This window comes from Pistacia vera, unplaced genomic scaffold (assembly GCF_008641045.1).
Source record: "Pistacia vera cultivar Batoury unplaced genomic scaffold, PisVer_v2 Contig52, whole genome shotgun sequence".
Lineage (NCBI taxonomy): Eukaryota > Viridiplantae > Streptophyta > Magnoliopsida > Sapindales > Anacardiaceae > Pistacia > Pistacia vera.
In genome coordinates this window covers 425,179-447,186 of record NW_022196357.1, presented here as the reverse complement: position 1 = coordinate 447,186, position 22,008 = coordinate 425,179, and the positions used below count along the sequence as shown (strand labels likewise).

Here is a 22,008-nt window from a genome sequence, read left to right as displayed (position 1 = left end):
ATTTTGTGTAGTTGCCTGTGGCTGGATATGGAACTTTTGAGTTTTGACTGTAATCGCAAAATTTCTGATTATTTTTACTAATTAATTGATTGTCTAAATGGTGATTAGTTGGGTTGAAGATGACATGTGCCGAATAGGAAATAGATCCTTTATGAACAATTAATTGTTAGGAGTTGATCTCTTTCTTAAGATAGCAAAGCAGCTGGTTACATGACACCCCACCACTTTCCATTGCTTAGTGCATGTTTAGTACAGTTTTTTCAAGTTTCAGACAGATGGCGTAATTTTTTTAGATTGAAAGTCCTGAAACCTATCAACGTTTCATTTGTTCGATTATAACTTAACAATCTTATAACCTTTTTAAGTTAGCTATATATTTATAATGTTGTACTGTATTATAATTTATATATATAGTTATATACTAAATGAATGAGAGGAAAAAAATGGAATTATATACTACTATACATATCAGTCCTATATTTTAGGTAGGATTTACTTCTTAAAATATTTTTGAAGAAAGAAATATAATATACAACAAGGAAAGAAAAACTTGCAGATACTAGGATAGCCTTGCTGTTTAATGATATATCATGATTGTGTGAACATCACCGGTCCAATTGACGGTTCAACCGGTTGGACCGGTTGAACCGTGACCCGGCCGTCAAAGCGGGTTGCCCTTCGGTCTGGTTTTTAAAACAATGGAATTGGACGAGGTACTAGGTATGGAGGATGAGGCTTTAAGGTCATTTACCCTTATTTTATCAAACTTAAACGGAAAAAAAAAAGGACTGTAGAGGCTTAGAAAATACCCAATTTTTAAAAGGCCAAGCCGTTTAGACTACGGGCCTAAGAAGTTGAAGTCAATAACTCATGTTAGGCCCAAAAGAGCGGGTAGAAAAAGTAAGCGGACACGCGAAGTTGTGGAAGAACGAACGGCCAGGATCATCCCAACAACAACAACAACAAGAGATCCAATTTCATTGGCCCGACGTATGTGTCTCTTAAAAATGATTGGTCCACGTCATCAAAGATGACATGTTCTCTCGTAGCACTTCTATTGAATTAACAAAGGGCACTCCGTTTACACGTAAATCCCGACTCTATAAAAGGCTCAGTCCTCCACGCGCGATATTCCAGTGAAACCAAAAGCCTTTAAAACTCTAACATCGAAGCCCTCCCAGACAAAGAAAGGCTCTGTTTAGATTTTAGAGAGTGAAAGAGAGCGAGAAAGCTAGGCGGAGTTTAACTTTTGAAGTACGCGCGATGGCCGGCTCTTGGAGAGCACGCGGTTCTCTCGTTGTGTTCGCTATTGTCTTCTTCGGTGAGTTATTAGTTTCCATTTTTGCAAAAAGTTGGATTGGAAAAAATAGTAATTAGATCTGACTTCTTGTTTTTGTTATAGAGAAATGTAGTAGATCTGGTTTTTGGTTAACGGTTTGAGATTGAAATTGAGCTCGGAAATAGACACGTCTTGGATTGATTTAGCGACGGTTTAGATCTGATAATTTTTATTGATTTTGATGCATTCTATCTCGAAATGATTATTATTTTTGTTAACGTTGATGTTTCGTTAGATCTGATTATCTGAGAAGCAGTTACATATCTTAATCATTATAGTTTAATGATGAAAAGTTGACATCACAGTTGTTTAAAAGCAACTTTCTGTAATCCAGTTTTTATATTAACGTGAATGTCAGTAATGGTTTCTTGATTTATTTTATCTTCAATTATTTATGCAATGATGTATGTTATTATTGAAACAATTATTAAAATCATAACATTATCTTGATAGCTTGTTTTATAATTGAATAGTTTTAATATATTTGGAAGCATGTTTATTAGTATTAGTATTAATGTTTTACGTGGTGTTTAACAGGTGGTCTATTTGCTCTTTCGATTGCGAAAGAGGAAGCTGCTAAGTTGGGAACAGTTATTGGAATAGACCTTGGAACAACATATTCTTGTGTTGGTGTTTACAAGAACGGCCATGTGGAAATTATAGCCAATGACCAAGGAAACCGTATTACCCCTTCATGGGTTGCTTTCACCGACAGTGAGAGGCTGATTGGTGAGGCTGCAAAGAATCAGGCAGCTGTTAATCCCGAAAGGACTGTCTTCGATGTCAAGAGACTTATTGGAAGAAAGTAATGCATCATTTTGATTGTGCTGGTTTATGTTTTTATTGATTATTGAGGAATTGGTGATAACTGGGGATATTTATTATTGACAGGTTTGAGGACAAAGAAGTCCAGAGGGACTTGAAACTTGTTCCTTACAAGATTGTGAATAAGGATGGAAAGCCTTATATTCAAGTCCAGGTTAAGGATGGTGAGACCAAGGTCTTCAGTCCTGAGGAAATCAGTGCTATGGTGCTGACTAAGATGAAGGAAACAGCAGAAGCATTCCTTGGGAAGAAGATAAAGGATGCTGTTGTTACAGTTCCTGGTTAGTATAACGTACTTGTTTATACATTAAAATATGCATTTTGCAAGAAGAACTTGATTGATTGAAATGATGGTTTATAATTTTGCTCATCACTTTTTAATTTGCAGCCTACTTCAATGACGCCCAGAGACAAGCTACAAAGGATGCCGGTGTTATTGCTGGATTGAATGTTGCAAGAATTATCAATGAACCAACAGCAGCTGCCATCGCATATGGTTTGGACAAGAAAGGTGGTGAGAAGAATATCCTTGTCTTTGACCTTGGTGGTGGGACATTTGATGTCAGTATCTTGACAATCGACAATGGTGTTTTTGAGGTTCTTTCAACAAATGGAGACACTCATTTGGGAGGTGTGTACATATCTCATGTTCTGTATTAGTATTTGGATTTTTTTTGCACTTCTGGGACTTCCCTTTAAGTAATTCTGGAGCTGAGTTTTTTTTATTTTAGAGTGTTTTCATGTATAAATGTTAGTTGATCTTATTATTGCATGCTGATGGTTCATTCTCTTACAGGTGAGGACTTTGATATGAGAATTATGGAGTACTTCATTAAATTGATCAAGAAGAAGCACGGAAAGGATATCAGCAAGGACAACAGGGCTCTTGGCAAGCTCCGGAGGGAAAGTGAACGTGCCAAGAGAGCTCTCAGCAGTCAGCACCAGATTCGTGTTGAGATTGAATCACTTTTTGATGGTGTTGATTTTTCTGAGCCACTTACCAGGGCTAGGTTTGAGGAGTTGAACAATGATTTGTTCAGAAAGACCATGGGACCTGTGAAGAAGGCAATGGAAGATGCTGGATTACAGAAGAGCCAGATTGATGAGATTGTTCTTGTTGGTGGCAGCACTAGAATTCCAAAGGTTCAACAGCTTTTAAAAGACTACTTTGATGGAAAAGAACCTAACAAGGGTGTCAACCCCGATGAGGCAGTTGCTTATGGTGCTGCTGTTCAAGGTGGCATCTTGAGTGGAGAGGGTGGTGATGAGACCAAAGGTATGAATTCTCATTTTTCTGTTTATTTGCTTGTAATCTGGATGATATTCATAAAAATATTGATATGGGTTATGGACTGACAAATTTATTGATGTTCTGATTGCAGACATCCTTCTGTTGGATGTGGCTCCACTCACTCTTGGTATTGAAACTGTTGGTGGGGTGATGACTAAGTTGATCCCCAGAAATACTGTAATTCCAACCAAGAAATCTCAAGTCTTCACTACTTATCAGGACCAGCAGACTACTGTCTCCATTCAGGTATTTGTCTTCTGTGTTTTTATCCCTTCAAGTAGAGAGTTAATGATTTGCTTAGGTTTCATTTGCGGTGATAGTAAATTTATTTGAGTCACTGATGTTTGTTCTGATATCAGGTCTTTGAGGGTGAAAGGAGTCTCACAAAGGATTGTAGGTTGCTTGGGAAATTCGATCTTAACGGAATTGCTCCAGCTCCTAGGTTTGTACCTATCTGTGTTTAGGTTTATAATTGTTTTTGGCTCGGAGCTAATGGCATTGTATTCTTTGATTGAACAGGGGAACCCCTCAAATTGAAGTCACATTCGAAGTTGATGCCAATGGTATCCTAAATGTCAAGGCCGAAGATAAGGGCACTGGAAAATCAGAGAAGATCACCATCACAAATGACAAGGGACGCCTCAGCCAAGAGGAGATTGAACGGATGGTTCGTGAAGCAGAAGAGTTTGCTGAGGAAGACAAGAAGGTGAAGGAGAAGATTGATGCCCGTAACAGCCTTGAGACCTACGTCTATAACATGAAAAACCAGATTAACGACAAGGACAAGCTTGCTGACAAGCTCGAGTCCGATGAGAAGGAAAAGATCGAGACAGCCACAAAGGAGGCTCTTGAATGGCTCGATGACAACCAGAGTGCCGAGAAGGAGGACTATGAGGAGAAGCTTAAGGAGGTTGAAGCTGTTTGCAACCCAATCATTACTGCCGTATATCAAAGAAGCGGTGGAGCTCCAGGTGGTGGGGCATCATCAGAGGAGGACGATTCACATGATGAACTGTGAGAATCTTTTAGTTTGATTGACCACTACTGCCAGGAATATAGGGGGCAAAATTTGAGAAAATAGTGTTAGGGTAATGTGAGAGGAAACTTACTGTAATTTTTCAGAAGTCAAGGGAGAGGAACTTCCCCTTCGCTTGTTTTTTGGATGTGAAGAATACTTTTAAAATATCCTATTTTATTGTTTTTACTATTGGTATTTGTTTTAATATCAGTTAAACTTTTGTTCTACGCCTCATTTCTAATTCAAATTTTGTCTATTGTTGGACAAAAGAAATAGAATTATAAGAGAAGTGCCCTGGACAGATAGTGTTTTCATAATAGCTTTTTCATTTCTAAAGCTTACAAAATCCGTAGGTTAGAAAGGAAACTGAACTTCTTGTTTTAGGAAACATGTTAAATTGTGTATGGAATATTTAATTTTTTAAATTATGTATTGTATTAAAGGATATATTTTTTTTAAATAATTAATAAAATAATAAAAAACTTCTAAAAATTAATATAATCTCCATAATTAATTAACAAATTTTGTGATAATATTGGCTTTAAATTATGGTATTATATAATTAAAATTAAAAATCTATATTTTTTCCTACTACTATAAAAGTATATACTTCCTACTATTATCAAAAATCCCTCTAAAAAATACTAAAAATAATTTATTCAAAACATTTTTTCATTACTACTACATAAAGCCACGTTAATTCCCTTAAAAATTAAAAAAAAAATTGCAAAACCCAAAATTACAAATTTTAGCATAACCCTCAATCAAATCTGCTGCGTTGGATGCTATGCCAAGTTGTGAGAAAAAGTTGTAAGGCAATATATTAATAACCAACCCAGGGTAAAACTCGACAAAGTTGCTGGGTGTCTAAAAATTTAACATTCAGCAAATACACCTCTAAAAATTATTAAGTACCTATAGGTTTGAAATTTAGCAAGCATACCCCAAATACAAATCGGTGATCAACTAGTTGGTGGCAGCGACACATCAAATACAATCTCAACCATCCTTTAAGCCTATTCCCCATAAAATTTACTCAAAATCTAGCTCGAGTTTGAACTTAATTTCTCAGACTAGAACTCGAACTCGAACTCGAATTTGGTACTGCAGTGCTTGAGTCAGGTTCGATTAAACAAATATTTGACTCGACTTGACTCGATTTCACCCCTAGTCATGACGACCGGTCTAACAAAACTTTGGTCTACATTTCCAAAGGTCGGCTGTGGTGGGAACACAATTTTTGCAATCTTTTCATGTGAAACCGAAGGGTAGGATGTATAGTTTCATCATGATAAATGAACCCATTAATCTTTGAATTTTTTGCCACACTTAATACAGTGAGCCATGTTATGTTTTGATGGTTTTCCCCTCTTCTTTTGGTTGTTTTTTCACAAAAAGCCTTGAAAGCTTCAAGCAAAATTTGGAGATTTTATCTATATCAAATTAATATAGGATCAGTACGACATCGATAAACAACAAAACAGAATACATTAATCCCCTAAGTTATTAGGTGTTAAAATAAACCGTAGGAGGGTAATTTAATAATATTAACGAACTTTTAACCGTGTAAATTTTAATGGTACATTTATAGTTTCTTAACAAGAGATTTTTTATTATTTCAAAAACACCAAAAGGATTTTTGTTATATAATCATAACTTAAGGGTCTAAGTTTTTAACCCTTTGGGTTCGTTTGTTTCGGGTGCATGGAAGATAACACTAGTGATCTATCTTTCTTTTTCTTCCACAAATTACTACGTTTGGGTGTCAAGGAATAAAATATTATGGTGAACTTGTATTGCAAATAGTGGTTATGAGAGTAATTGGATTACCATAGGGAGAGATGTTATTTTTCTATTACCCGAGTAATCAATTGTTCATACTAATTTTACCCTTAAATTAATAAATATTTTGGACACAAATGACCTCATATGTCTACTAAATAACAATTAGCCCAAATGTGCAAAATGACTTCTTTAACCTCATATATTATTTTTTAAGAAAGAAATACCCTCACCATTTATATGGATAATACCCAAAATAACCCTAATCACCCAAGACAACTACCACCCGTTGGCCACCACCGTTGGCAGTCATCAAAACGACGCACGACTGACCGATCGTGCGCTAATCTAGCAGTTTCTGACCAAATCAAAGGTCGAAAATGACCCAATGGTTGTGGATCTGGCCAGAAACGACCATATCTATTATAACCATTACCAGCTAGATCCATGGCTGTAACAGCCATAGATTTGACTGTTAATGGCCAAAATAGATCTGGCCGCTTTCAGCCAGATCCACGACCGTTAATGGCCACAGATCTAGCCGGAAATGGCCAGATCAGCGTACTATAAGCCACATCTGATCAGTTGTGCATCGTTCCGGTAGCTGTCAGTGGTGAGCGGTCGTGATGGCTGGCGGCCGACAATCATCTTGTGTGGTTGGGTGTATTTTGTTAAATTTTAAACTTTTGCTGTTGGAGTGTTTTAGCTAAATTCTCAAATGTAAGGGGTTAAAAAAATGTTCTTAATAATAATAGTATTAACAAAGAAGGGCAATTAAGTAAAAATCCGTCGACAATATTTTATTCCTCCCAACTAAATATATCAATTATTTATACTCACCAATTTAACCAAAGTAATATTCCCCCATTAATCTTTAGGGTAATTTACCTTAGTGGTAATCATATCTTTTGAGTGATAAAGTGATAAAGAATTCCGTGAAATAAATGCACCCTTTAGAAAATGTTATACGACTAACTCATTTAAATTTTATGACGTAGAACATGAAAACTAAAACTCTAAAAATTTATTCAAGATCCATTGAATCTTCATTTAGCACAGCTCTTTATTGTGTTGGATTAGAGAACGTGCAATGGACTTGTTACCCTTCCTAATATTAAACTTAAAAAGGAGTCCAAAGAGTACTTTACATTATAGCAGATGGAGTGAAGATTTTCACTTGGATGGAATAAACAATCAATATACATTTTAACTAAAAGAAGAAGCCGAAATGCTCCTGTTTTACGTGGATGCTTTATTCATTGAAATATATCAATGAACCTTTTATTCTACTATTACATATTTTATAACTTAACAAAAAAATCAATTAGAGACATTTGTCTGCATTTAATCAAACATAAATGAAGCTCTATTTGAACTAGTGACCAGCTTTTGGGTTGCCTGAACCTGCTGCCACAACTCCCATCCCACCAACAGCTGATGCCGCAACCATCAGCTCCTGTTCACTAGCTTCTTTAAAAGGAATTTTCTCACCATCCAACTCCTTAACAAGCTGATCAATCTTGCGAAATTGGTATGGCCATCTCGCATTGTAGAGAAATTGTCGCAGATCAAACCTGTTATCCTCTGGTGAATAACTCTGCATGGAATAAGATCGGTTAAGTTTTGCTTTACATAAAAAATTTGGTCGGAAAAACATTTTAATACGATATTAGCAAGTTTCAGTTATATACCTCGGCGTGATACGAAGGAGTTAATACAGTCATTTTGTGTCGATTAATGGAATAGTACTTGAAGAAGTATTTGACTTTATCAGCCACCTCTGATGGGGTTAATCTTGCACCCCATCTGTAGCAGAGATTCTGAAACAAGCATAGTACCATAAGAATCAGTTTACTAACAAGCAAAAACTGTGCGCATCATGAACATATTTAAGTTCAAAGTCGAACCTTGAACATTGATACTGGACCACATCGGAAAATTTTCCGTAACCTTCCATACACTGAGAGTTCCTCATATGTCATTCCCATGTCTACTTCATCCAGCTGTTTCATGCAGAATGTGATGTTACACACCAATTCTAGATATGAATATTATTTATTTGCAAAAATTCAAGGAAACTAATAAAATAGGAAAACTAAACTATAATACCCTCCAGGAACTGAAAGAGAGAGACACAAGATCAAAATGAAGGCGTGTGCGATTCAAGATGTTGAGATATAAACTATTAAATAATAGCGTATATGAAAAGTGACAAACTTGCCACAAGGATGCGACTAACGACCAGAGTATAAATTTTCTTTTGATCTTCTTGATGACAAATAACCTTATGTAACTCAATACTGATATAAGTTTTTTCCAAGAGAGAGATCAGAATAACATGTCCCTAAAGAACAAAAAGAAGAAATGACAAAAGTTTTCATGACATAATACCTGGCTGTAGTTTGAACGTATGGGCTCTAATTCAGCGGTAGGTGGAGCTGCTTCAATTTCTGCTAAGGAAGAGTAACCGAGATGGGCCGCAGCCCATCGTAGAAATTGTCGCAAATCCTGTTTACTAATGCTTCCAATGGGATTTATATCTGCTGAGCTGCAATCATACTGGAACAGAAATAAAAAGTAAGTTCCCATAAGAAAATCATTAATACAGATGAACTATTAACCACAATATTCCAATAAAAAGAACAGCAACCCCCAAAGCTTAATTAGATTAACACACATTTTACCAGCTGAACCAGAAGTTAATAATGCAAACAGCACAATGAAACAAATAGCATACCAAAACACAGAACAAGAACTAATTAAACCCGCTTCACAAAGTCGTGATTAATAAAGTAATGAAGTTCTGTAATCAAGAAAAGTTTCTCGCTTTTGGGAAGGCGGAATTATAACAATCGGGCAACATGTAGCTTCTTAAAAATGCTTAAATCATATACCTTTGTCAGATAACCACGTAAGCCTTCATCCACATTGGAACTACCCAATACCAGATAAAACCCTGGTTTATTATGAACCCAAGGCAACAGTGATGCTAACATAAATGCCAGCACCATTCTGATTCGAGCTTGAATGTTTTGCAATCCCAGGTTCTCAATGTTAGATCCCCCATCTACCTATGAAAAGAAAACCAGATTAACCATCATTTTAAAGCAGACAATGATAACCATGACTGTTATCAATCTCAGTTGACCATGTACAGCAGGATCACAAGTCGCCAGTTATTGATGATTCTTAAAGGAAAACTTTTGTTCTCAAAAAGGAAGTTGAGTTTCCAACTACTATTTACCTTATAACGTAGCCGCTTTCCAGTAAGTGTTTGAAATAAAGATAGAAGAGCAGAAACAACACTGTCTATGCAAACATCAAGGTGCCATGAGCCAATCTCATCCGCTAGCTTCTTTGCACGCATCCTTGTTTCTTCAGAACTGCAAGAAATAAACCCTGTTAATATACCACTTTTATGGAAAAATTTATACGTAAAACTAATTAGTAATCTTAAGACATAAGATAATGTTAAATCCAATCAACTTATTTGATTATGTCCTTGCATGTGAGATAATTTACATAAGACAGTTTCCATGTTTACTTTGAAACTTAATAATAGGGGACGTGATATTTCTAACATACATTGGATACTAACTCTATGTTTTAGCCAAGACAAAATGAGCTCTGGGCTCTCTATAATAGTATAAGATAGAGATGACCTTCAACAAGACAGTACTAGTATTGACTGTTAGTGCACAGATACTATAACAATAGGCATAAAAAGGATAAGCAATGATCTTGCACACATGTACCCACCTGTTTTCAGACCCCATATAGACTGTATAAAAAATTCGTTTTGCGAATTCCTTGCTGTCAGTAGGAAACTGTCCATCAGTATAATGTCCAATTCGTATTGCATCAGCTTTGACTTGTTCGTCCCCATTTGCAATCTCTGCAAGCAAACCAAAATGAACTCCAATCAGACGATGATAGACATTACTCTTGTTTTGTGTTCATGGCATGAGGAAGAGTTGTTTGTTCTGTTGCTGCAGTACTATAGAATTTGGGCTAGCTCACAGGGTAGATTCCACAAGAAACACCAGAACGGACACATGGACATGGAGAAATATAAGGCTATCAGGTAAAATTTTAACCCAAAACAGCTAGAAACCCAAGTATATCATTTAAGTGAATAAGAATTAGTTCAGTAGTTCAGGGTACCATTCTCTTCTAACACTATCCAGGGTCATGAGTGTGTGCCTTTAATTTTTAATTCATGCAACCTGTTGCACTAGCTAAGCAAGCAAATGAAAGAGATCAAAGAAACTTGTCTCAGTCCACTCACCTGAAACAACTAATCCTCATAGAATAGCTGAATTAATTAAATTGCTAGCTACTTAAGATGGTGTGTGGGCAGTGAAACACACAAAAAGATACAGTTAAAAAGACCTTTTACAACAAGTTGGCACATGCATCCAACAATAGCAGCCACAGAGGAGCTATCAGCTCCACCAGAAAGGGGAAGCAAGAATCCAGAAGCTCCACTTCTTCTTAAATAGTCCCACAGCCAACAACCAGGCCCAAAGGCTATTTCCTCCTCGGGAGGGTGATACACAATCTGCAATTAATAAATGATGGTTTATGTAGCAAAAACAAATGTTTAACCAGAAAGTTCCATAGGTCAATAAATTTTTCACACATAAGCAGATGGGCAAAAAATGCATACATTTTATAGATTATTGTCAGTAATTAACATGAAGATAGTTCATTTAGAACCTATAATCAAGTTCAGATTTAGATTTCTTCAAGAGGCATATATTTAAATGGAAGTAAAATATTAAGATAGGCCAAATTCCCAATTTTCAAGGAGAGAAAACCAATAGAAAGCACCTAAAATGTGAACCAAAATCTATTACTCAAAAAGCAAGCATTTCCAATTCAAAAGCTGTAGGCGGTTGCATAAGTTCTAATCTAACAGCTGCCAGCAGGTAAACTACTCAATATTTCAAAGCATAAATATAGTAGCTCCATAATACATGCACCACTAACAAATAAAGATAACTATTCACAAACAGAAAATAGTAGTACAAAATCAATCATGTCGACTTTTATAATGCTAACTGAACCAGTAACTGACCTGAAGTGGACTCGAAAGTGACATTTTCAGGTTAAAAGATTGACATAGACTGTACGGCACCGCCACAGATGCTATTCTGGTTTTGCAACTTGCTTGCTCCTGAAAACTACTTATGGATCCTCTCAGGCTAGCAACCTGAGATTAAACAAACAAGTAAAATAATTACTGAAAACCATATCTGATCTTTTTTGGTCTTAATGGACATAAAAAGCCACAAAGATCATACAAAAGCAAACACAGAAGTAATGCAACATCATAGCATACCGCATCTAGATCTACTTGTGCAACCACAACCTCCACATCTTTTAATGAAAATTGTGAGCCTTGAGCAATCATATCTCCATTTACAACAACACAAGAACATCCATCTGCAAAGAGTAAATTTGTACCTCAGTATAGTAGGAAAAAAACGTCTACACATGCACTCTAATAAAAAATATAGACTGCTATTCACACGCAGATGTTGATGAATGGAGAATTAGAGCACTTTAAATTATTTCAATAAGCCAAAACAAAAAAAAGCAACGATAAAAAACATGTCTAGCCTATCAAGAGCATGTTATGCACCAAAATAGAGGCGGCCACCATCGCATCCTTGTTGATTACTGTACATGTAAACCCCTCCACGAGATTGAGTAGCACTTATAAAAGAACGAATGCGATAATCAAGCTTTCTTAATTGGTGGTGACTTCCACTGGCGTTCATAAACACTTCAACTCCATTCAATGCAAGGTCAGCATGAGGGGGAACAGGAGTAAAAAGCTCTTCACAAACTTCTACAGCAACAGCTCTAACAAGGAAAAAATACAAGAAGTTGGCATCCAAGTCATCATCTAAAAGATAGTACCGCATAAACAAAAAGTAGAACCATTAAGCTGATGCTTACGTGTCTAAAAACTGAAGGAACCCATAACCAAAAGGCACCGATTTCTGAGACAAAGCCTCAGAAATTTCATTTGGGAGCTGGAAGTCCACCAGCTGGTCTTTTTGCTTCCATGCCGTAAACCATCGAAGTTCCCGGTAATTTCCATCATTTGCAAGCCACAATTTGGGGCGGATCATGATAATTTTCCTATTCAAACACATAACTTGACAATTATAACGCTCTGATCCTTTAATCACAGGCATTCCTATGCTGCATAGTATTCCATCTGTCCAATCACCTACCAGTATTTCTTTCAAACACTCCCATCTGCAAGAAAACAACTTCAATCATCATGAAATTTAAAAACAATGATTAATGATATTTCAAGAATTTACTTGAATGGATTAAAATACACTAGTTAATTTTCATTTCCCCAAAATGCAAGCATATCGAACTTCCAAACATAGCAGAAAGAACTAACTCATAGACTAGAAAATACACAATGAAAATCAGATTAACTCCTAAACCAACTATACTCAATCAACATCATTACATTTACACCAAAAAAAAAAAAAAAAAAAAGCCATATTGTCTATAATATATCTATTTCCTCACTACTATTGAACTCCAGAAACTCAATTGCTGTAGGAGCTACTGGTCCTCATCTCCTCACAGCTCTTTGCCGTGATGTTGAATATATCCTGAATGTACGGAGCCAGTTTCTCGTAGTAGGTTGACGAAATGGCAACCAAACACTCAAAAGCTGCCTGTCTAATCTTCACTTTGGAGAAAGAGTAGCCTCGCAGACAACTCTCATGATGTAGTCACGTTCCATGTCATTTGAGAAGTTTGCCTGAGCAAAACCAAGAGCATTATACAGTGCTCGTGTAGCAGCAAGCCTTACATCATTGTTACTCTCAGAATTGCTCATACCCTGAACTACAGCTGTAAGTATCTTATTTACATGATCCTGCCACCACATCGAGGAAACTTCTTCACAGATATACCCAAGAGTTTCAAGGGTGGCCTGCTTGGTGTGAGCTGGAAGCTGATGAATTTTGACAAAAGAGCTCCAACTAGCTCAGGCCATTGCTATGGGCAACTCAATGCCTGCTACCTTCGCAATGACTTGAGACACTGTTGACCGTGCATCATGGCAGGAGAAGGAGAGGTCTTAGTAAGAATGATTTAATCTGGGCCTTCGCAGAGGGGTCCAAACAAACCATCTCTGTACGAGCTCAAACTTCCGATGTTGTTCTTTGGCATCCAATGCATTTTTGAGGATCAAACCTGCTAATTTACGACTCTCAACAGGCTTCTCGTCATTAGCCAATTCCCCAGCAAGGGCAAGTAAAAAGCCAGGAAGATTTTGCTCCTGATATTGTTTTAGGTTTTTTTCTGCTTGCTTGGACAGTGCCATCCACTGCTTGTGCATTTAAAGGATTGGGTGACTTCCGCGGCCATTAAAATCTGAAGTTAACACATTAGAAATTAGAATGATAACTTATACATGTAAAATATCATATGTACTCCTAGCTTAGGTTCACAGAATGGAACATAAACAGAAACCTCAATAAACAACTCTGGTCTTCTATAGAAGGGAAAGGAATATAAAACCATGTATAGTTTTTTAGAATCTACTACATTGGTTTCCAGAAAGTGAAGGAAACGCTCCAGCCATTAAGTGAAGTAAACACTCCAAGCTTCACTTTCTGTTCTTTTCAAGAGAAAGCTCAACTTCACAAAACCAGATAATCCTATAACCTCGGTTAGTAAGTTTAGATTTAATATTTCAATACCAAGTAAATGAATAAAAAAATCCAATCGGCTATCATCTTCCCACTGTCTCATTAATCAAATGCGCATATCGAATTTGCACTTATCTTCTTGTAGGATAGTGAAAGGTCAACTTCACCAACCTTCAGCTGAACTTAGAAGATTTCATTGACGCGGTCGTAACAATCATAAATCACGATGTTACCGCTATTCATTATCTTCATCAATTTCAAATTGTCAACGCCCAAAAGCACATGCCCAATTCATTAGAAACTAAAACTATAGTCGAAACTCAAGTCAGGCTCACTCTGATCCCGAAAACATAACCAACTATCTTAAACTAATTTCCTAGCTCTTTCTCGGCAACCAAACGGTACACAACTATTTACTAAAAAAAAAAAAGAAGCAACACAAACTTACTTTGATCTCAAAAAAATGAAGTATAACTAAACAGGTGCAAAAATCAGAACTGGAGATCAAAGGTACTTACACCGAGTTGATGAGTTGACTCGAGAAAACAGCGAGTGAGCGATCGATTTGAGAGGAACAAAAAGAAGCGGCGTCTCTGAAACCTAGCAGAGTGACGAGAAAAGCAGAGAGAGAGACTGTCAATGATGCAAGAGCTTTTGATTTAAAAATAATAATAATAATAGTAAAACTATCTTGTTTTTCAATGGCTTCAGAATGGGCCACGCGGAGTATTCTGAGCGTTGGCCGTGATGGAACTTCGTGCTTAAGGTAGTTGTGGGGTCCCGCATGCTACGGGTCTCGATTCTTGAGAAGATAATTTCATTGGTTAAACTTGTTCACGCGCTTTAACGGTTGCTGGGAATAGATTAAAATTGTTGTCATCACGGTATTATTACAGTTGTGATTTATTTTGTAGACTGGATTAATGTGCCTAAGCCTGTAATTTCTGTACATTTTGGTTGATTAAAATTTGATTAGAGCTTTGGAGATACAATCAAATAAATATGGTGGAAATATAATTGAATGAACCGTAAGAAAGAAAAAGCATGAAGGTTTGCTTTGACTTGACTTTAAAAATTTTGTTGATTGGTAGTATAATGTTTAATGTTGGTCGGTCCTTTGTGTCTAGCATGACATTCTTAACTTAGCATTCTACCAAATTAGATCCATTTAAATGTAATGTACTCAATAAGATATCGTATTAATATTTATATTAAATCCGAATAAATATTAACTCTCGAGGTTTTTTAAAACCAAAAACCCCTTGATATCAGTATTAAACCCATTTGAATTTTGGCATCGATGGCAAAATTCAATTCACGCCACCTCCTAACCATTGTCCTCATTTTATAAAACTTCTCTAATCTCATAACTCGTAACCGTTCGTCGATGTGACTCACAAACATCGTTTGATTAAGTTGATTTTTCCAATGATTCGACGTAAAAAATTCAATCTAATACCACCACCTAAATCATGACCTCCACTCTATAAACATATTTAACCTTGGCACTTGGTACCCCCCATTCGTGGTGCGTGACTCAGTATTCAGTTTATTTTTCTGACCAAATTATGACTATCCGGTGTCCAAATTCAATCCGACACTACTTCTTGAACCACCAGTCTCCACTCTACAAATTCCTCTAATCTTAGCACTGGTACCCTGATTCACTGGCGATAAGATTAGAGATTGGGTGAACAATAAATTGGAAAAATCGGACAGGAGATGACACTGTTGACTAGTCCAGTCCGTTTTCAGAACATTACTCCTAACTATAAATGGTCTCATTAGGCAGATATGAGAATATGACAAGTACTAGGTATGAGAGGAAGAGGGCTTAAGGTCATTTACCCTTATTTATCAAACTAAACGAAAAAAAAAAAAAAAAGGACTGTAGAGGCTTAGAAAATACCCAATTTTTAAAAGGCCAAGCCGTTTGAGACTACAGGCCGAAGACGTTGAAGGCAATAACCATGTTAGGCCCAAAAGAGCGGGTAGAAAAAGTAGCGGACACGCGAAGTTGTGGAAGAACGAACGGCCAGGATCATCCAAACAAACAACAACAGAGATCCAATTTCATTGGCCGAAGTATGTGTGTCTTAAAAATGATTGGTCCACGTCATCAAAGATGACAGGTTCTCTCGTAGCACTTCTATTGAATAACAAAGGGCACTCCGTTTACACGTAATCCCGACTCTATAAAAGGCTCAGTCCTCCACGCGCGATTTCCAGTGAAACCAAAAGCCTTTAAAACTCTACATCGAGCCCTCCCGCCAACGAAAGGCTCTGTTTGATTTTAGAGAGTGAAAGAGAGCGAGAAAGCTAGGCGGAGTTAACTTTTGAAGTACGCGCGATGGCCGGCTCTTGGAGAGCACGCGGTTCTCTCGTTGTGTTCGCTATTGTCTTCGTCGGTGAGTTATTAGTTTCCATTTTTGCAAAAAGTGGGATTGGAAAAAAATAGTAATAGATCTGACTTCTTGTTTGTTTATAGAGAAATGTAGTAGATCTGGTTTTGGTTAACGGTTTGAGATTGAAATTGAGCTCGGAAATAGACACGTCTTGGATTGATTAGCGACGGTAGATCTGATAATTTTTATTGATTTTGGCATTCTATCTCGAAATGATTATTATTTTTGTTAAAGTTGATGTTTGTTAGATCTGATTATCTGGAAGCAGTTACATCTTAATCAATAGTTTAATGATGAAAAGTTGACATCACAGTTGTTAAAAGCAACTTCTGTAATCCAGTTTTATATTAACGTGAATGTCAGTATGGTTTGATCTATTTTATCTTCAATTATGTATGCAATGATGTATGTTATTATTGAAACAATTATTAAAATCATAACATTATCTTGATAGCTGTTTTTATAATGAATAGTTTAATTTATTTGGAAGCATGTTTTGTATTAGTAATTAATGTTTTACGTGGTGTTTAACAGGTGGTCTATTTGCTCTTTCGATGCGAAAGAGGAAGCGCTAAGTTGGGAACAGTTATTGAATAGACCTTGGAACAACAATTCTGTGTTGGTGTTTACAAGAACGGCCATGTGGAATATAGCCAATGACCAAGGAAACCGTTTACCCTTCAGGGTTGCTTTCACCGACAGTGAGAGGCTGATCGGTGAGGCTGCAAAGAATCAGGCAGCTGTTAATCCCGAAAGGACTGTCTTCGATGTCAAGAGACTTATTGGAAGAAAGTAATGCATCATTTTTGATGTGCTGGTTTATGTTTTTAGATTATTGAGGAATTGGTGATAACTGGGGATATTTTTATTGACAGGTTTGAGGACAAAGAAGTCAGAGGGACTTGAAACTTGTTCCTTACAAGATGTGAATAAGGATGGAAAGCCTTATATTCAAGTCCAGGTTAGGATGGTGAGACCAGGTCTTCAGTCCTGAGGAAATCAGTGCTATGGTGCTGACTAAGATGAAGGAAACAGCAGAAGCATTCCTTGGGAAGAAGAAAAGATTCTGTTGTTACAGTTCCTGGTTAGTATAACGTACTTGTTTATACATTAAAATATGCATTTTGCAAGAAGAACTTGATTGATTGAAATGATGGTTTTAATTTTGCTCATCACTTTTTAATTTGCAGCCTACTTCAATGACGCCCAGAGACAAGTACAAAGGATGCCGGGTTATGCTGGATGAATGTTGCAAGAATTATCAAGAACCACAGCAGCTGCCATCGCTATGGTTTGGACAAGAAAGCGGGGAGAGAATATCCTTGTCTTTGACCTTGGTGGTGGGACATTTGATGTCAGTATCTTGACAATCGACAATGGGTTTTTGAGGTCTTTCAACAAATGGAGACACTCATTTGGGAGGTGTGACATATCTCATGTTCTGTATTAGTATTGGATTTTTTTGCATTCTGGGACTTCCCTTTAAGTAATTCTGGAGCTGAGTTTTTTATTTAGAGTGTTTATTTTTAATGTTAATGTATTTGATCTATTGCATGTGAGGTTCATTCTCTTACAGGTGAGGACTTTGATATGAGAATTATGGAGTACTCATTAAATTGATCAAGAAGAAGCACGGAAAGGATATCAGCAAGGACAACAGGGCTCTTGGCAGCTCGGAGGGAAAGTGAACGTGCCAAGAGAGCTCTCAGCAGTCAGCACCAGATTCGTGTTGAGATTGAATCACTTTTGATGGTGTTGATTTTTCTGAGCCATTACCAGGGCTAGGTTTGAGGAGTTGAACAAGATTGTTCAGAAAGACCATGGGACTGTGAAGAAGGCAATGGAAGATGTGGATTACAGAGAGCAGATTGATGAGATTGTTCTTGTTGGTGGCAGCACTAGAATTCCAAAGGTTCAACAGCTTCTAAAAGACTATTTGATGGAAAAGAACCTAACAGGGTGTTAACCCCGATGAGGCAGTTGCTTATGGTGCTGTGTTCAAGGTGGCATCTTGAGTGGAGGAGGGTGGTGATGAGACCAAAGGTATGAATTATCATTTCTGTTATTTGCTTGTAATCTGGAGATTCATAAAAATATTGATATGGGTTATGGACTGACAAATTATTGATGTTCTGATGGATATCCTTCTATTGGATGTGGCTCCACTCACTCTTGGTATTGAAACTGTTGGTGGGTAATGACTAAGTGATCCAAGAATACTGTCATTCCAACCAAGAAGTCTCAAGTTTCACTACTTATCAGGACCAGCCGACTACGTCTCCATTCAGGTATTTGTCTTCTGTGTTTATCCCTTCAAGTAGAGTTTATGATGTTGTAGGTTTCATTTGCTGTGATAGTAAATTTATTTGATTTACTGGTGTTTGTTTCTGATATCAGGTCTTTGAGGGTGAAAGGAGTCTCACAAAGGATTGTAGGTTGCTTGGGAAATTCGATCTTAACGGAAATTGCTCCAGTCTAGGTTGTACCTATCTGTGTTTAGGTTTATAATTGTTTTTGGCTCGGAGCTAATGGCATTGTTTCTTTGATGAACAGGGGAACCCCTCAAATAAGTCACATTCGAAGTTGATGCCAATGGTATCCTAAATGTGAAGGCCGAAGAGGGCACTGGAAAATCAGAGAAGATCACCATCACAAATGACAGGGACGCCTAGCAAGAGGAGATTGAAATATGGTTCGTGAAGCAGAAGAGTTTGCTGAGAAGACAAGAAGGTGAAGGAGAAGATTGATGCCCGTACACCTTGAGACGTAGTGTATAACATGAAAAACCAGATTAACGACAAGGACAAGCTTGCTGACAAGCTCGAGTCCGATGAGAAGGAAAAGATAGACGAAAGCCACAAAGGAGGCTCTTGAATGGCTCGATGACAACCAGAGTGCGAGAAGGAGGACATGAGGAGAAAGTCAAGGAGGTTGAAGCTGTTTGCAACCCAATCATCACTGCCGTATCAAAGAAGCGGTGGAGCTCCAGGTGTGGGGCATCAGGAGGAGGACGATTCACATGATGAACTGTGAGAATCTTTTGTTTGATTGACCACTACTGCAGCAATATAGGGGGCAAAATTTGAGAAAATAGTGTTAGGGTAATGTGAAGGGAACTTACTGTAATTTTTCAGAAGTCAAGGGAGAGGAACTTCCCTTCGCTTGTTTTTTGGATGTGAGAATCTTTTTTAAATATCCTTTTTATTGTTTTTACTATTGCTATTTTGTAATACAGTTAAACTTTTGTTCTACGCCTCATTTCTAATTCAAATTTTGTCTATTGTTGGACAAAAGAAATAGAAATTATAAGAGAAGTGCCTTGGACAGATAGTGTTTTCATAAGCTTTTTCATTTCTGAAGTTACAAAACCGTTGTTAAATAGCATATTGAAAACTTAATTTTTTGAATCTTGTATAAAAATGCCTATTGAAAACTTAATTTTTCGAATCTTGTATTGTGTCATAGGATATATTTTTTTCAAAAGTAAATTAATAAAATAAAAAAAATTCTAAAAATTTATAATATCTTTATGATTAATTAACGAATTTTATGGTAATATTGACTTTAAATTATGGTATTACATAATCAAAATTAAGAATCATATTTTTTCCTCTCAATCATTCGTAATTTCCAAAATCAATGTCAATATTATCTCCACTTGTGTTATTATATTTATACAAAATGGGCAATACATTCCCTTCATTTTCTCTATGTAAAAGTAAATTTCGGCAGGTTTTAGTGAAGCGGTTGGAGACCGGGATGACCTGAAAATTTTTTGGCCGAGGTCCAAATTAATAAATCGTATCGATATTTTTAAAATACAAACGAATACGTATCGAGGTAGGATAATATCATCACGTATTTGAAAGGTTTAGGATAAACTCTTTGTATACGTATCATTGACAACCATATTAATTATATCATAGAACGTATCGAGTATTGTAGGATACTAATACCATGGTAGTAAATGGCTTTGGCCCTAAATTAAATTGCGTTTCAGTTCGGATGAGGAATTTGCCTCAATAGAGTTTCATCTTCTCAGTTGCTAAAGAATAGAAGTGATAAAGGAGTGTTTATATTTTATGAGATTACAGATTAGAAATTTTATGAGTCTTTGTCTAATAAAAGAAAAGGTCGTTTACTTGACTAAACTAAGATAAACTATAATTATTTAAGTTGGAGTTATTATTATCAAAAATCCCCTAAAAAATATTAAAAAAAAATTATTCAAAACATTTTTATTACTACAATAAAGCTCTAGCGTTACAACTCTCTTACACTTTCCCTACAAGTAGCATCCGGTGTGGCAAGTGTCATCCCATCACCAGTCAACCGCATGCCACGTTAATTCCCTTAAAAATTTAAAAAAAATAAAATTGCAAAACCCAAAATTACAAATTACAAATTTAGCATAACCCTCAATCAAATCTGTCGCGTGGATGCTATGTCAAGTTTGTGAGAGAAAGTTGTAAGGCAATGTATTAATAAACCAACAGCGGGTGAAACTCGACAAGTTGCCAGGTGTCCAAAAAGTTTAAAATTCAACAAATACACCTTGAAAACATTAAGTACCTATAGGTTTAAAATTAGCAAAACACACCTAAATACAAATCAGCAGTCGACTAGTTGGCGGCTTATAGTAAACACATCAAATGCAATCAAACCATCCCTTAAGCCAATTCCCCATAAAATTTACTCAAAACCTGGCTCGATCAAGCTCGAGTTTGAACTCAATTTCTAGACTTGAACTAATACTGCAGTGCTCGAGTCGGGTTTGATTAAACAGATACTTAACTTGATCGACTCGATTTCACCCCTAGCCATGATGATGTCTACACAAATTTTGGTCTACATTTCAAAGGTCAGCTGTGGTGGGGAACACAATTTTTGCAATCTTTTCATGTGAAACCGAAGGGTAGGATGTTAGTTATCAATGATAAATGAACCCATAATCTTTGATTTTTTGTCACACTTAATACAGTGAGCCATGCTAAGTTATTATGTGTTAAAATAAACCGTAGGAGGGCAATTTATATATATGCGAACTCTAACTGTGTAAATTTTAATGGTACATTTATAGTTTATTAACAAGAGATTTTTATTATTTCAAAAACATCGGAAAGATTTTTGTTATATAATCATAACTTAAGGGTCTATGTTTTAACCTTTTGGGTGCGTTGTTTCGGGTGCATGGAAGATAGTAATCATCTTTCTTTTTTTCTTTTTTCCGCAAATTACTACATTTGGGTGTAAGTAATGAAATATTATGGTGAACTTGTATTGCAATAGTGGTTACGGTTGGTAAACACGAGAGTAATTGGATTACCATCAGGAGAGGTGTTATTTTCTATTCCCGGGGTAATCAACTCTTCATACCAATTTTACCCTAAATTAAAAACATTTTGGACACAAATGGCCTCATTTACTAAATAACAATTAGCCCAAATGTGTGAAATGACTTCTTTAACCTCATATATTATTTTTTAGAAAAGAAATACCCTCACTTTTTATGGAATAATACCCAAAACCCTAGGCACCTAAGACAACTACGGCCACTTGCCACCATCGCCGACAGTCGTCAGACGACGCACGCTCGACGATCGTGAGTTGATCTAGCAGTTTCTGGCTTAGATCGAAGGCCAAAATGGCTAGAT

General features: G+C 36.6%; 2 protein-coding genes and 1 pseudogene across 2 annotated transcripts; 2 read left to right on the top strand and 1 right to left on the bottom strand.

The window, feature by feature from the left end:
• The first annotated feature begins 1,155 nt into the window (after positions 1–1,155).
• On the top strand, positions 1,156–4,700 carry LOC116106519 (luminal-binding protein 5). Its single transcript, XM_031392889.1, has 8 exons — positions 1,156–1,321; positions 1,877–2,144; positions 2,231–2,445; positions 2,553–2,795; positions 2,961–3,440; positions 3,547–3,701; positions 3,815–3,897; positions 3,975–4,700. Exons 1-8 carry the CDS (start codon positions 1,264–1,266, stop codon positions 4,471–4,473), a joined length of 2,001 nt encoding a protein of 666 aa, XP_031248749.1. The 5' UTR covers positions 1,156–1,263; the 3' UTR covers positions 4,474–4,700.
• Positions 4,701–7,414: 2,714 nt separating this feature from the next.
• Positions 7,415–13,636, bottom strand: LOC116106611 (glutamine-dependent NAD(+) synthetase-like). The gene is made up of 14 exons (XM_031392975.1): positions 13,436–13,636; positions 12,984–13,249; positions 12,223–12,528; positions 11,903–12,126; positions 11,600–11,703; positions 11,336–11,470; positions 10,648–10,816; positions 10,015–10,150; positions 9,500–9,638; positions 9,150–9,326; positions 8,647–8,814; positions 8,163–8,258; positions 7,947–8,075; positions 7,415–7,852 (listed from the first exon to the last, which is right to left on the bottom strand). The coding sequence occupies exons 1-14, from the start codon at positions 13,634–13,636 to the stop codon at positions 7,631–7,633; spliced, it is 2,472 nt and encodes an 823-aa protein (XP_031248835.1). The 3' UTR covers positions 7,415–7,630.
• A 2,663-nt stretch (positions 13,637–16,299) lies between these two features.
• On the top strand, positions 16,300–19,387 carry LOC116106569 (annotated as a pseudogene).
• Positions 19,388–22,008: the final 2,621 nt, after the last annotated feature.

Excerpts from the sequence above, each read along its gene's own strand:
- LOC116106611 (XM_031392975.1), bottom strand. The coding sequence starts at position 13,636 with ATGCACAAGCAGTGGATGGCACTGTCCAAGCAAGCAGAAAAAAACCTA. Across the intron at positions 12,127-12,222 it reads TTCCTTCAGTTTTTAGACAC|AGCTGTTGCTGTAGAAGTTT; the intron begins GTAAGCATCAGC and ends TTTCCTTGTTAG. Across the intron at positions 8,076-8,162 it reads GTCCAGTATCAATGTTCAAG|AATCTCTGCTACAGATGGGG; the intron begins GTTCGACTTTGA and ends TGCTTGTTTCAG.
- LOC116106519 (XM_031392889.1), top strand. The coding sequence starts at position 1,264 with ATGGCCGGCTCTTGGAGAGCACGCGGTTCTCTCGTTGTGTTCGCTATT. Across the intron at positions 2,145-2,230 it reads AAGAGACTTATTGGAAGAAA|GTTTGAGGACAAAGAAGTCC; the intron begins GTAATGCATCAT and ends TATTATTGACAG. Across the intron at positions 3,898-3,974 it reads GGAATTGCTCCAGCTCCTAG|GGGAACCCCTCAAATTGAAG; the intron begins GTTTGTACCTAT and ends TTGATTGAACAG.